A 12,773-nucleotide genomic window follows, 5' to 3' on the forward strand; every position below is an offset into this window, starting at 1 on the left:
CTTAGCTATGCGCGAAAATCTCGCGCTAAGCTCCACGCCGTGTATACATCTGCCTTGAAGTAGAATCAAGCTGCACATTGCTTCACCGTGTCTGTCGTAGCATTTCTTTGGACCTCAGGTATAAAAACACGTTGTCTGAACGATGCCAAGCTGTGTCATGAGGTTACCCGCTAGGGTTGACAGCAAGTCTCGACTTTAACATTCATTTCCTCCACTTCTTCCAAGCCCCTACAAAACCTGCGTCATCAACACTCTCATCGCGCGCACCTAGTCCACCCGGAAACTCCCCCCTCTCTCCCAAATCAATAAGCGGCACCATGCTAGGCCGTCCATGCGCACACATGAACGGAAACACACAACTCGCCAGATTTCTCACCAAAGCTTTACAATCCTCGATACTAAGCACATCATTAAACATAATAGCGGAGCGACATGCACGAGAATTGATGAGATCGACAAGACCTGGAGGACAGGTGGCTAGACGTCTGACCCAATCGGTGGGATTACTCGGTGATGAGGTGAGTGGTGCCGGTAAAGGAGCGAGATGCGGATCTTCTGCGTACTTCCAGACCGTTGAGCGGAGGAAAGAAATCAGGACCTTGGGATCAGCTTTGCATCGTTCCGATATACCCGTTGGAAGACCAGTGACGGATAAAACGTGCTTTTCCCTATCGACAGTGTCAGGAACAGCTGAAGAGGTCGTCGTTCCAAGGATGTCGTAGAGGATGCCCCATGCTGCGAATCTTGCGGCATGGGTTGCGAAGTGTATTCGTTCCTTGGAAGAGATTGCAAATTGCGTCGGCTTCTCGAGCACGACAGAAGCTACCTGCGCCCTGTTGCCGAGCTTTGTCTGATACCCTTTTTTGTCTTGTAGTGGATTGCAAAGCTGGCTTAGGAGTGACTCAACCTGTACGCGTTCGTCTGCTGCGTGCTGGTCAATTAGCACGAGAAGCCCTGAGCGCGCATCTTGCACTTGTGTCGAATCTTTCATCTTGACAAGAATGAACTTCTTGTCGACCTGCGCGATGACCTGAGCGTTCTGTAACCCCTCTCTCGACAGTCTACTAGAGCCACCTGCTGAAGCCTGGTTGAAAGCCTTGTCGATATCGATGCGGGAGCAACCATGCCTAGAATAGCGGTGCCCTCGAGACTCGTCTTCGTGTAATACAGCCTGTTGTATACGCTTCTCGCTTGGCTTGAAGACTGGATTGTCCCACGTGTCTAGCACATTGTCAAGCCAAGGCGTTTTGCCAGGTACAGCTGTCGAGGCTCGTGTTGGTAACCGCACCGACTTATTCGTAGATGTCTGCGTGTTGAGGAACGTAGATGAGCTAGAATCGGTGGTTGGTCGCGGCCGGGCATCGGGCACTGCGCAACCTGTTCGAGCGTTCAATAGATATACTTTCTTGGTGTTTGGGTCTGTCCACAGAATAGTATCATCATTCTCCTTATTTTCGATACCCAGAGAGCCTGTAGGTGTGGAAGCTTCGACGGGAAGATGTTGCCCACTCAAAGCACCTTGCGATAACGGCGGTATATCAAACTTCGCAAATGCTTCGGTGTTTGTGCCAGCCGAAGTGCTCATACTAACTTCCTTACCGAGATCTGATTCGGATTTAGATTTCGACACGGTCGAAACGCTGCTGAAGAACTCAGGCTTTCCACTTTTGATGCGTGACCACTCTGCGAAGACTCCAGGACGTGACCTCTCGCACAATTCGCGCGACGCCGTCTTGTCCGGACGCTTCCTCTTCAGTGACTGCGACGAAGTAGAAACTGGCTTTGGTGTTGCAGAGCGGCTTCGGATAGATTGCCCACTTGAAGCCATGGACGTAGTCCGACCCTCCGTGGATGACGAGTTACTTACAGCAAGACTCTCCGCAGCACTAGAAGCCGTATCAAGCCGTCCACGCTTCTTGCGAGGTTGCCGTGGTCTAAAATGATGGACTGATAACCATTGAGTTATCATCGCGTCCAACACCTCCATCACGCTTTGGAGGCTCGCCTCATCCCCAAGGAACTGCTCTTCGGGGACGCTTCTTCTACGGGCGTCCTTCAACGAGATGCGAAGGTAGAACATGGGATATCTGTCGACGTCTTTGCGTGCTTTGAGCTGTCGGTTGGTGTACCCGTCATGCTTGAAGCGCTTGTCTGACTGTCGCCGCCGTTTCTCCAGCTCATCGATGTTGGTATCATCTTCGACAGTGCCAAAGCTAGATAGAGCGAAGAGGCGGTTGACAGCATCGAAGAGTTCGTTGTGGCCGTCGTTCGCACACAGCGGTCGTATACCGAGCGATATGAACTGAACATGCTTGCTAGGTGCCGGGTCTAATGATATGGCGCCTTTGATGGAAATGGCAGATGTAGCAGCTGATGCTGGTACCCACGACGGCCACTGGTCAATGGCGATATAGTTGGCCTGGGTCAAAACGTTGAGGAGTGATGAGAGCTGCGCAGAGCGTGTCTTCAACGTCTCCCTCTCTTTAGTTTGTGCCGGTGCGCCTGAGCCGGATATGCTGAGGTTGACAACCACCCTGTTCTCGCTGTCGCGAATACGAATGGATACGGGACTCTGCCAGCTAAGCAAGAGACTCGTGACGTCCTTCTTCAGCCCATCCCACAGTCTGTCATGCTCCGCTCTTTGCTCCGCGATGATCGACCGCTGCTTGACGCGCACAGGCAGATTTCCGAACAAGTTCCGCACGGTGACACGGGTGCCATGCCTGCCTGATATCTCGTGCTGCGCCGAAGCCGGCAGTTGCCTCTCCACGGCTTTTGATTGGTGAAACGTTATCGCGTTGTGCGAGCGATGTTGATAGTGGTGCGAGGAGATGGCCAAGAGGGACATGGCAGCGAGGGAGGCGAGGAAGGTGCCATTGCGGCCAAGAAGAGGCTCGGTTGCATGGTACTTGGACGTGCCTGTACCTGTCAATTGTCTATCTACAGCGCCCTCGGTGCATGTACATACAGTAGAGCTTGCCCAGGCCTCCTTCCTCGCGAAACTCGAGGGGCGATATGCCGAGGCCGTCATCTTCGACCGAGCATCCGCCGCGCGCAAAGTCGATCGCAGCTTCAACCTTGGTCGCTTTCGCGTCCAGAGAATTCTTCAGCAGCTCCAGCACAACTCCGGTGAGGGAGACGATTGCCGTTGACGACTTGATCTGGGCGACGACATGCTCAGGCAGGGGCAGTATGGTTTGGGTCGAGACATTGGGGATAGCATGGTTGGCGCCAATTGGGGTGTTTCGGGTCATGACGTAGTGTTAGGTTTGGTGGGCGCCCCCTCGTTGTTTGATAACCCGCATGCGAGCATGTTTAGGGGTCGCTCCGAGGTCAGTGGGGAGGCAGGGCGGGTGGTTACATGTCGATCTACAGAACATACGCAATCACTGTGTCGTGAAAGGGAACTCGCAGCTTAGCGCGGCGGGCGGCAGGTGCGCTGGGGAAAAGGGTCAGGGTCCAACTGGAGGCATGAGCGACCAAGCAACTCCCTCGCCCTTTCCACATCAGCAGATTGCCCGGCCCCAACCGCGTAATCCACATAAGACGCACTGCTTCACTCGCCTCATCTGGCAGACAAACAGCGATACGGTACTCCGTCACACCATCGCGACAATCGCGTTCCGCCCGTCTGCGCTGGCTTTCCAACACACGCGCGCACACACTAAGTTACCAACCAACAGCCGCGTCCCCAGTCCTGCAGCCCTCCAGTAGTTTCGACGTGGAATCTTCCGAGACCGAACGTGGCATCCCGCGCCTAACTGCTAGCTCGACGACCTCCTTCACTCACCACCGCGGCACTCTATATTTGGCAGCCGGCATAATGGCCACGGCCGAAGCTGCATCGAGACCCCATGGTACGGTGAACTAGCCCAGCACAGCCATTGCCTCAGACAACTACCCAGATTATTATATTCCCCTCCACCACTTCCACTCTCGTTTGACCAAATTATGCTCAGCATGCTAACGCGATACAAAGACCGACACCCGCGCAAACGACCCTTTGCGGGTTGGATGAAGCGTCTTGCCAATCTCAAGCCCTCATCGTCCGACGCCCCAGGCAAGAAGGGCAACACCGTTAAGAAAGGCGCCGCGAAGAACAACCCCTATCCCGAGTCTGGCTACATCAACACCAATGTAGCCCCAGCCGACAACTCCTCCGTATCCACTCCCGCCACACAGCGATCGCATGACAGCTACACGTCCATCGAGGAGCCCGCAGCCGGACAGCGGCAAGGTGTAGAGAAGAGCAACAAGTCCACAGCACCTACCGTAGCCACAGTCCCTGAAACCGTGCACTCCACAAGATCAAAGGCAGAGACAGGCGGCAGCAACTTTGTCAACGGCGGCAGCACTTTCTCGTCGCCGAATGGCTCGGAACACTCCCTCACCACGACTCTGACGACAATACAATCAACCGCGCCCTCAAATGTCCTTAACCTTGGCCAGGCCCAGAACCAGAACAATGCGACAAGCTCAAGCGCCACGCCCGTCCACTTCTCGCATCAGTTCCCCGCGTCCCCGCCACCGTCAGCTATACCGCCGCATCTGGCGCCCCAGCAGCAGCCCAACTCATATCAGGGCGCTACCGCGAACAACATCCTGACCGACAACGCGTCTATCCTCACCCTCGCGTCATCGTCGAAGCGTCGCCGTCGCAACTCCGTAGATACCAATGCTTCGATGCGAGCACTAGCCCCCTCATCGCATTATGGAGGCAGTCGCGAGTCGCTGCCGCTCAGCGTGCTCTCAGCCAACCCAGACACCATATACTCGCCCTCCAACAGGCCAAGCAACGTTGGTGCTTTCGTAAATGCCGAGCGCGCGAGCGTCTACTCAGCGTCCGGTGTCACTGCGCCGGTACTACCCAGCGAGCGCAACAGCTACTATGCGACCAAACAAGCCGACGGACTCAGTGTGCGTAGTGGGCTTCTTGGCCATGGCCGCACTGATAGCATCAGCAGCATGCGCGCCACGCCTACTAGCCCACTCGCCAGCCCACGCGACCCCATGGGCCCCGCCAGAATCAGCCGAAAGAGCTCAGAGTGGAAAGACGCGAGGGAAGCAAGTGATGAGGATGAGGCGCCTACGAGCCCCATTGTTGAAGAGCGTGAGGATAAGCCGGCGCCGAATGCGCAGGTTTAGGTTCGATGGAAGAAGGCGCACCAGTGCTGAATTGTTACGATACGAAACCGAGATACCAACGTAGGCGTTGTGGAGTTGGGCTGTGTTACGATATTCGGAGTAATAGCATGGAAGGCAGGGGGTTTATACTAGTGACTTGGATGGGAGGCGTTAGTATGGGGTGGGGTGCATGTGAGAATGCGCGGGCATACGGTTTACTGCTTCTTCATCTTATACCCTAGTATCGAATGGAGCTTTTTTTTTTCTTGTGATGTTGAGTGTCTGTGTCTTCTATAGGGGTGTTCATTTTCTTGTTCTAAGGTTCTAGTTTACACATGAGCAGCTTTTGCAAGAGGCGTGGATATGGTACCGAAACTATACGCTGGCTTTCCATCTTCTGCAAGTTTTCCTTGAGCACTTGTTGGGATCGAGTTGCAAACAACTCAACTCAATCAGCTCCCTTCATATAGAAATCCTCTAGTTTGAACTCTTTAGATCCGATGTGGCGGTCTCGTAGCTCAGCAAACCTGACCATCACCTGAATAAAGAACTCTTTAGGTAGATCAAGGCGGCTCTGCGTTTCCACCTCGTTGTCGAGCGTCGTGGACCAATACACGCATTGCGTTTCAACCATGAGTTCTAAGATCAGGCTGTCTTTTGGTAGGTTCTCATAGGCGAAGATGATCTGTTTGTACATTACGCATTCACAATCAAAAATGTGGTCGATGAACAGATTATGAACGATGCGCTCGTAGTCTGCGATGAGGAATCGGTTTGCGAAGACGTATGCCTTGAGCAGCATCATGCCATACTCCACGTTGTAATCCGGACCTTCTGGGTCTACATCTGCATCGTAGATAACATCTCCGTGTTTTGGGAGTTGCTGCATGTACAACCAGTGCACGAAGGTCTTAAATACTCCAACTTCGACGTCATCCAATGTTAGTCCTTCTTCTGCCTCTTTCCAGCGCCCATTGTAGGCAGCACGGAAGTACTCTGACTCGCGGCATAGGGCATCTTTGTGAATCCTAAAGACTGTTTCGGCTGGCCCAACCTTGATGGCGACGACTTCTCCGACGGTGGCTTCGCTATCAATCGTCAGTAGATAGACTTCGATTTGTCTTGCTGCTCATCTATACGTACGCAATGCCAGGTACCATCTTTGGGGGCTGCTAGAATCACAGACAATACGATGTGGTGTGGTGGGATTGGAATGCAAGAGTAGTGAGGGGAGTGGGTTAGAAGGCAAGCTTAAATATGCATGCCAGAATCGTAATTGCAGTGAAAGTAAAACATGAAGACAATTTCGGAAGGCTCCTACTCGTGGTAAAAGAAGCGACATCATTCGGTCACGCCTTCGCTATCAAAAGTGAATCTAGTGCTGAAGCACGACGTACGAGTGTTCTGTCAAAACGCCACTTCACTTCGTTGGTGCAAATTCTCCAACTTCTGAGAATAAGGTAAGACTAAGTCGGTAAACAGTAGCAATGGACGTGGTGACAAGGTTTCCCCATCTCACGATTGCATCCTCCGACACGCACCAGACATAACATAATTTGGAGAAATAACTCCTGATGGCTTTTTCGATACGAAAAACTGCTTGTTCGGCAAACCGTGGCAGATAATACACGTAGAAATACACTCACGTACATTGTTGATATTCTTACTACCTAGTCTAACGAAAACTCCGCGTATATCTTCAGGGTAGGCGTTCTACATGTAGTAATCACAAGCTTTCAACTTGTCGTCTGTCATCTTCAACGTCTTCAACACACTCTGTCTCAGCATACAAGCGACAAGGAATTCGTGTGGTAGGTGTGGAAGCAGCTGCTTTTCCTCTTCATTATCGTCTTCCGCATTCCAGGCAAGACACTGTAGGTCCACCATCATAGAAAGGACCGGATTACCTTCCGGCAAGTTGCCGAAACTCCAGATGATGGTTTTGTATGCAGCGCTGAAGGCCGGCTCTCCCTTTCCTGGGAAGTGACCATCAACGAACACGTTGTGTGACAGACGATGGAAACCCGGTGCAAAAAACCGATCGCCGAAGATACAAGACTTTAGCAATAGTATGCCCCAGTGAGAATTCTCAGAGTCTTCGCTTGCTAGTTGAGCATCTGTTCCGGCGGCCTGTAGTAGGAGGGACATATCCTTTGGTAGCTCCTGTGTGTACAACCAGTGAACGAAAAGGTTGAAGACTTCGATCTCGACATCCTCTAGTGTTACGCCCTTGTCTGACTCTTGCCACAGTCCGTTGAATGCGACTTGGAAATACTCTGAGTGATGACAGATGAGATCTTTATAAATGCTGTACCGCTTTCTCGTGGGACCGATGAAGACCGTGACCATCTCGCCATTCGCCGCGGCGCTGCTAGTCTTGTTAGTCCATACACCTCATACAAAGAAAAAACCAGACAGATGCAGAAATAACAAGCTCTAGCTTACAGCCTACATTATCTTCTAATAAGAGAATTTGTAAAGATCAATAGCAATGCAGTCTTCTAGGTTTTCTGCCCATACCTAGGTATCTACACACACCCCACACGCTCTTTTGTAGTAGGAAGGAGTACTCTTGAAAGGAAAGTTTTTTTCTTCTCTTTGATACAGTACATATGTATACTGCTAACCACTCGTACTGGAACACAACAAGAAACATTAGGTACTAACATAGCTGTCGTGTTGACAAAAACGCTCTTGGAAGGAATATGAGAAATCAACATGTACTTACCCGAGTATGGGTGCGACCTGACGGATCGTGGGCTTTTCAGTCATGGAGTCGATCTTGGATGCTTGCGGTGATTGAGAAAGCCAGGAGAGATTATTTTCGAAGAAAAACATGGGTATATCTATGGATAGACAGTGGCAATTTTACCAGAAGGGAAAGCAGGATTGCAATAGAATTTTTTGGTTTTGTGAAACTGTTGGTCGTCCTTAAATATATCTAGAAGGTGCAGTACCATGGAATGAAGTGTAAAGCAACCACAGTACGGCATCCCATCAGCCAGCTAGTCACACGAACCACGCGAGAAACTGGAACTTCTCCTACACAATCCGAAGTAGTGGCCATCACATCCAATAACCTCAAAGGCCAAATGACACCCGTCCTGCCACACCACGACCTCTTATGCCCAATTAACTAGATGCGATTGCTCGCCTTCGTCTTACACTTCGACGTTTCCTCGCATACTAAACATAACTCTTATTAGGGTAAATGTCAAGGTTGTGTAAGCGCGGTATGTGCAAGTCAGTGGGTAACTCGATATTGGGCCGTTCCCTGTCGGCATATATGTTTAAAGTATATTGTCTTCTGGCTCATGATACTTGGCCCGAGAGAGGCACGACAAAGAAGGAAGGAAATAGAAGTAGAGTTCTCGAACCTGAGTTATCAAGGTGGCGGTTTGAGCGACATCTTTTCCACTACCGCTTTGCAAACTCCAGACTACAAAGCCTTCCTAAGAGCACTCTTGAATGGAATAATTTGCGCCTCATCCACATTCCACACGCCATCCTTGACATATTGATCCTGCTTTAGCCTCTCCACGACCTCCTCCCTCGTCTTGGCTCCAATGAGGCACGCGGAGCCTTTCATCTTGGGAGGGTTCGTATCGCCTTCTTTGATGGGTTCTTCGAGCATTGCTCCTGTGGGAACAACAGTATCAGCTTTGGACAACTGTCATGTCTATGAAGGCGGATGACAGGAAAAGATGGAAGAGAGTTTGTGAGAAGACGTACCACCCCACAACCACATATCCTCCCTATCGGCCTTGAGCCCCTCCAAATGTTTCGGCCGGCTCGCAATACGCTTCTGCAGCGCACCCGCATGGTCGGGTACAATGACGAGCCATTCTTGTAGTGGAGCACCGGTTGATGATGCCATTGTGCGTTGTTGAAGCTTCGATACGGATCTTAGTGGTGTTGCGAAGGAAGATGTGAGAGGTCGGAGGGAGCGGAGGGCGAGCATATATATCGTAGCTGGCAGGTAAGAGGAGGGCGTGTGGGGCTACGGTAGTTGGACCTTGGGGAGAGCTGTGACGAGATACGATGTCAGCTTCTTGGTTTGAGGAATTCCTTGACGAAGTATACGTACAGGAGCTCCACTTGGTTTATATCAATGAGCTTTGGTGAGACGAGTGGTGCAGTATGTACTTCCAAGGGCGCGGTGGTTGTAGGGCGCAATGTGGGGAAGATGTAGCTTTCGGTCGGAATTGAGCCGCGGCTTTCGGAACAAGTCGCGCTATAGTAACAACAGCATAGGGAAATTGCCTGAGGACATCACGCATGTATGGGAAGACTCATGTGTACGTACAAACATACGTATTCGCTACATGAACTACGGCTCAACAATAAACACATTCAAACTCATGAACTCATGCCTCCTTGGGTTGATCCAAATGATACCTACCCCTAAAATCCATCAACGCCTCGTTGCATTCCCGAAGACCCATTGGCAGAAAAGCACGCTCGGGCAAACCGTAATTATCACGTAACAGCGACGCCTTTAACATCGCCCACTGCAGACATGCGCATCGATGCGCCTAACCACTGCACATGACGCAGGACTCGGGGTTCTCTATTGAGCAAGCGAGGACAGCGTCGGCGTAGATATCACCATCGCGTGCCTCACTGTCGTCCTTCGAGTCCTCTTCCTGTGGGTCCTTCTTGGCCACCTCTTCATCGGGCTTGGAAACGGCATCGGCAGCAACCATCTTTGGGCTATCGCCCTCCTCCACGTCAGCCTTGAATGGCTTGCTTGCGAGGGCGTTCCGGTCCTCTGAGACTGGCAGTGGGGTAGCAATTGGTGTGGAAACACCATTCTCCTCAGCCTCCGTCTTGGTCTCGCCGTTGGTGGGCTTGATGGCGTACATCGGACGAGGTGCCGATGATGGGGTCTGGGAAGCAGTGACAGGCGAGTGTCGGATAGCCTCAGGCTGGAATCCGGGTTGCTTTCGTACCTTGGGCAGGGCTTTGGCAATGTTTGTGTCTGCAACCTTGAGGGCCTCTTGGTCGACAGTGAATTGAATGGGAGCCGAGGCAGCCATGGTACGGAGATAGTACATGCCAGTCTTGAGACCAGCCTTCCAGCCAGCAAAGTGCATAGAAGTGATCTTGCCCATAGTAGGCTCCTTCATGTGGATGTTTAGCGACTGAGACTGGTCAATGAAAGCACCACGGTCAGCGGCCATCTCAATGATCCTTCGCTGCGAGATCTCCCAGACGGTCTTGTAAAGGGTCTTTGTCTCCTCAGGGATGTTGGGAATCCTGGCAATCGAACCTCCATCGGCGATGATACGGTTCTTCATGTTCTCAGACCACAGACCCATGTCGACAAGGTCCTTGAGCAACCATGGGTTGACAACCTGGAACTCACCAGCGAGGACACGGCGGGAATAGATGTTGGAGGTGTATGGCTCGAAGCACTCGTTGTTGCCCAGAATCTGTGAAGTGGAGGCAGTTGGCATGGGTGCAATGAGCAGCGAGTTGCGTACACCGTGCTCAGCAATCTTCTCCTTCAGAGACGCCCAGTCCCAGAGGTCAGTAGGTGTGACATTCCACATATCGTACTGGAGGATACCCTGGGATACGGGAGATCCTTCGTAGGTCTTGTAAGGACCAAGTTCCTTTGCGATGTCGCATGAGGAAGTGAGAGCAGCATGGTAGATGGTCTCGAAGATTTGGATGTTGAGCTTCTTAGCTTCGTCTGACTCGAAAGGAAGGCGGAGTGCGAGGAAGGCATCGGCAAGACCTTGAACACCCATACCGATGGGTCGGTGGCGGAAGTTGCTGCGGCGTGCCTCTTCGACAGGGTAGTGGTTGACCTCGATGATCTTGTTCAAGTTGCGGGTGACGACCTGTGTGACTTCGTGGAGCTTCTTGAAGTCAAACACGCCGGCCTTGTAGTCGACAAAAGAAGGCAGGGCAAGAGAAGCCAAGTTGCAAACAGCGACCTCATCAGGAGCGGTGTACTCCACAATCTCAGTGCACAGGTTGGAGCTGCGGATGGTACCGAGGTTCTTCTGGTTGCTCTTGCGGTTGCAAGCGTCCTTGTAGAGCATAAAGGGGTTACCAGTCTCGGTCTGTGCCTCAAGGATGGCGTACCAAAGCTTTTGTGCGCGAACAGTCTCGCGACCCTTGTTCTGCTTCTCGTAGCTCTCGTACAGAGCTTCGAATTCTTCACCGTAGACATCGGCGAGGCCAGGGCACTCGTTCGGGCACATCAGTGTCCAGTTGCCGTTGTCTTGAACACGCTTCATGAAGAGGTCAGGAATCCACAGAGCGTAGAAGAGATCGCGAGCGCGGACCTCCTCCTTGCCGTGGTTCTTGCGCAGGTCAAGGAAGCCAAAGACGTCAGCGTGCCATGGCTCGAGGTAGATGGCGAAGGCACCTGGACGCTTGTTGCCACCCTGGTCGACATAGCGAGCAGTGTTGTTGTATACACGGAGCATGGGAATGAGACCATTAGATGTTCCGTTAGTGCCACCGATGTATGAGCCAGTAGCACGAATGCGGTGCACGTTGAGGCCAATACCGCCAGCGGTCTTGGAGATCAACGCACAGGTCTTGAGTGTGTCGTAAATGCCGTCGATGCTGTCCTCCTTCATGTCGATGAGGAAGCATGACGACATTTGTGGTGATGGTGTGCCCGCGTTGAACAACGTCGGCGAGGCGTGTGTGAAGTACTTTTGAGACATGTAGTCGTAGGTCTCGATGGCCTTCTCGATGTCATCGCCGTGAATGCCAACAGCAACACGCATGAGCATGTGTTGTGGGCGCTCGGCGACCTTGCCGTTTATGCGGAGGAGATATGAACGTTCGAGTGTCTTGAAACCAAAGAACTGGTAGTTGAAGTCACGGTCGTAGACGATAGCCGAGTTGAGCTCGTCTTGGTGTTCCATTATGACCTTGTAGATGTGATCAGAGATCATGGGTTGTCTCTTTCCGTTCTTGGGGTTGACATAGTTGTACAGATCTTCTACCACGAGAGAGAATTGCTTCTTTGTCTGCTTGTGAAGATTTGATACAGCGATACGCGCAGCGAGGATTGCGTAGTCGGGATGTGTGGTGGTCATGTAGGCTGCGGTCTCAGCGGCCTGTCCCTTTGTTAGACGTTTTCATGGTATGAGACGCGTTCAAGAGCGTACCAAGTCGTCTAGCTGGACGGTGTTAACACCCTGGTAGACACCAGAAATGACCTTCATTGTGATAGCAGCGGGGTCGACATGGTCCGGGTCAAGGCCATAACATAGCCTTGACACTCGTGCTGTGATCTTGTCGAACTGCACGCGTTCCTTGCGTCCATCTGAAGTCGACTATTAGCGGTGAAGATTTGCAGCGGTGAAGGACAGGCAGTACATACCACGCTTGAGAACGAACATGTTGAATTAGAAAAGTAGTAGAGGGGTATCTGGGAGTGGGTATCGTGAAGAATGGGTGTATGGGAGGAGTGTGCAGGAGTGAGGGGTGGATGGATGCAGGCACACACTTATAACGCGTTTCTTCTCTTTACGCGTCCCGTCGCGTTGCTTGGGCCACGGATCGGATTAGTGCTAAAGTGCTTGCTGCTTGTGTAAGCCGTGCAGGGATGTGGGGTCGGGGAAACGACGGCCGATGCCCGAACTTTTCGCGGGTCATGGTATCGCAGACGGCAAGAC

The 12,773-nt window shown here is 52.0% G+C and overlaps 6 protein-coding genes across 6 annotated transcripts; 1 reads left to right on the top strand and 5 right to left on the bottom strand.

The window, feature by feature from the left end:
- Nucleotides 1–29: 29 nt before the first annotated feature.
- On the bottom strand, nucleotides 30–3,443 carry CC77DRAFT_1096650 (DNA mismatch repair protein). The gene is made up of 2 exons (XM_018529855.1): nucleotides 2,969–3,443; nucleotides 30–2,919 (listed from the first exon to the last, which is right to left on the bottom strand). Exons 1-2 carry the CDS (start codon nucleotides 3,252–3,254, stop codon nucleotides 203–205), a joined length of 3,003 nt encoding a protein of 1,000 aa, XP_018383468.1. The 5' UTR covers nucleotides 3,255–3,443; the 3' UTR covers nucleotides 30–202.
- Nucleotides 3,444–3,481: 38 nt separating this feature from the next.
- On the top strand, nucleotides 3,482–5,421 carry CC77DRAFT_993363 (hypothetical protein). The gene is made up of 2 exons (XM_018536409.1): nucleotides 3,482–3,857; nucleotides 3,980–5,421. Exons 1-2 carry the CDS (start codon nucleotides 3,824–3,826, stop codon nucleotides 5,143–5,145), a joined length of 1,200 nt encoding a protein of 399 aa, XP_018383469.1. The 5' UTR covers nucleotides 3,482–3,823; the 3' UTR covers nucleotides 5,146–5,421.
- A 151-nt stretch (nucleotides 5,422–5,572) lies between these two features.
- Nucleotides 5,573–6,284, bottom strand: CC77DRAFT_1063389 (hypothetical protein; the record flags this gene model as incomplete). The annotated part of the gene is made up of 2 exons (XM_018528623.1): nucleotides 5,573–6,212; nucleotides 6,268–6,284. The coding sequence occupies 2 exons, from the start codon at nucleotides 6,282–6,284 to the stop codon at nucleotides 5,573–5,575; spliced, it is 657 nt and encodes a 218-aa protein (XP_018383470.1).
- Nucleotides 6,285–6,837: 553 nt separating this feature from the next.
- CC77DRAFT_940742 (hypothetical protein) lies at nucleotides 6,838–7,488 on the bottom strand (the record flags this gene model as incomplete). Its single annotated transcript, XM_018534748.1, has 1 exon — nucleotides 6,838–7,488. A coding segment is annotated over one exon (651 nt), but the record flags the coding sequence as incomplete, so codon positions are not given.
- Nucleotides 7,489–8,143: 655 nt separating this feature from the next.
- CC77DRAFT_1022298 (hypothetical protein) lies at nucleotides 8,144–9,245 on the bottom strand. Its single transcript, XM_018525433.1, has 3 exons — nucleotides 9,212–9,245; nucleotides 8,857–9,150; nucleotides 8,144–8,763 (listed from the first exon to the last, which is right to left on the bottom strand). The coding sequence occupies exons 2-3, from the start codon at nucleotides 8,999–9,001 to the stop codon at nucleotides 8,564–8,566; spliced, it is 345 nt and encodes a 114-aa protein (XP_018383472.1). The 5' UTR covers nucleotides 9,002–9,150; nucleotides 9,212–9,245; the 3' UTR covers nucleotides 8,144–8,563.
- A 184-nt stretch (nucleotides 9,246–9,429) lies between these two features.
- CC77DRAFT_967266 (ribonucleoside-diphosphate reductase-like protein subunit large) lies at nucleotides 9,430–12,655 on the bottom strand. Its single transcript, XM_018535744.1, has 3 exons — nucleotides 12,479–12,655; nucleotides 12,264–12,421; nucleotides 9,430–12,212 (listed from the first exon to the last, which is right to left on the bottom strand). Exons 1-3 carry the CDS (start codon nucleotides 12,495–12,497, stop codon nucleotides 9,660–9,662), a joined length of 2,730 nt encoding a protein of 909 aa, XP_018383473.1. The 5' UTR covers nucleotides 12,498–12,655; the 3' UTR covers nucleotides 9,430–9,659.
- Between the last annotated feature and the right edge of the window lie 118 nt (nucleotides 12,656–12,773).

This window comes from Alternaria alternata, assembly GCF_001642055.1.
Source record: "Alternaria alternata strain SRC1lrK2f unplaced genomic scaffold CC77scaffold_16, whole genome shotgun sequence".
Classification (NCBI taxonomy): domain Eukaryota; kingdom Fungi; phylum Ascomycota; class Dothideomycetes; order Pleosporales; family Pleosporaceae; genus Alternaria; species Alternaria alternata.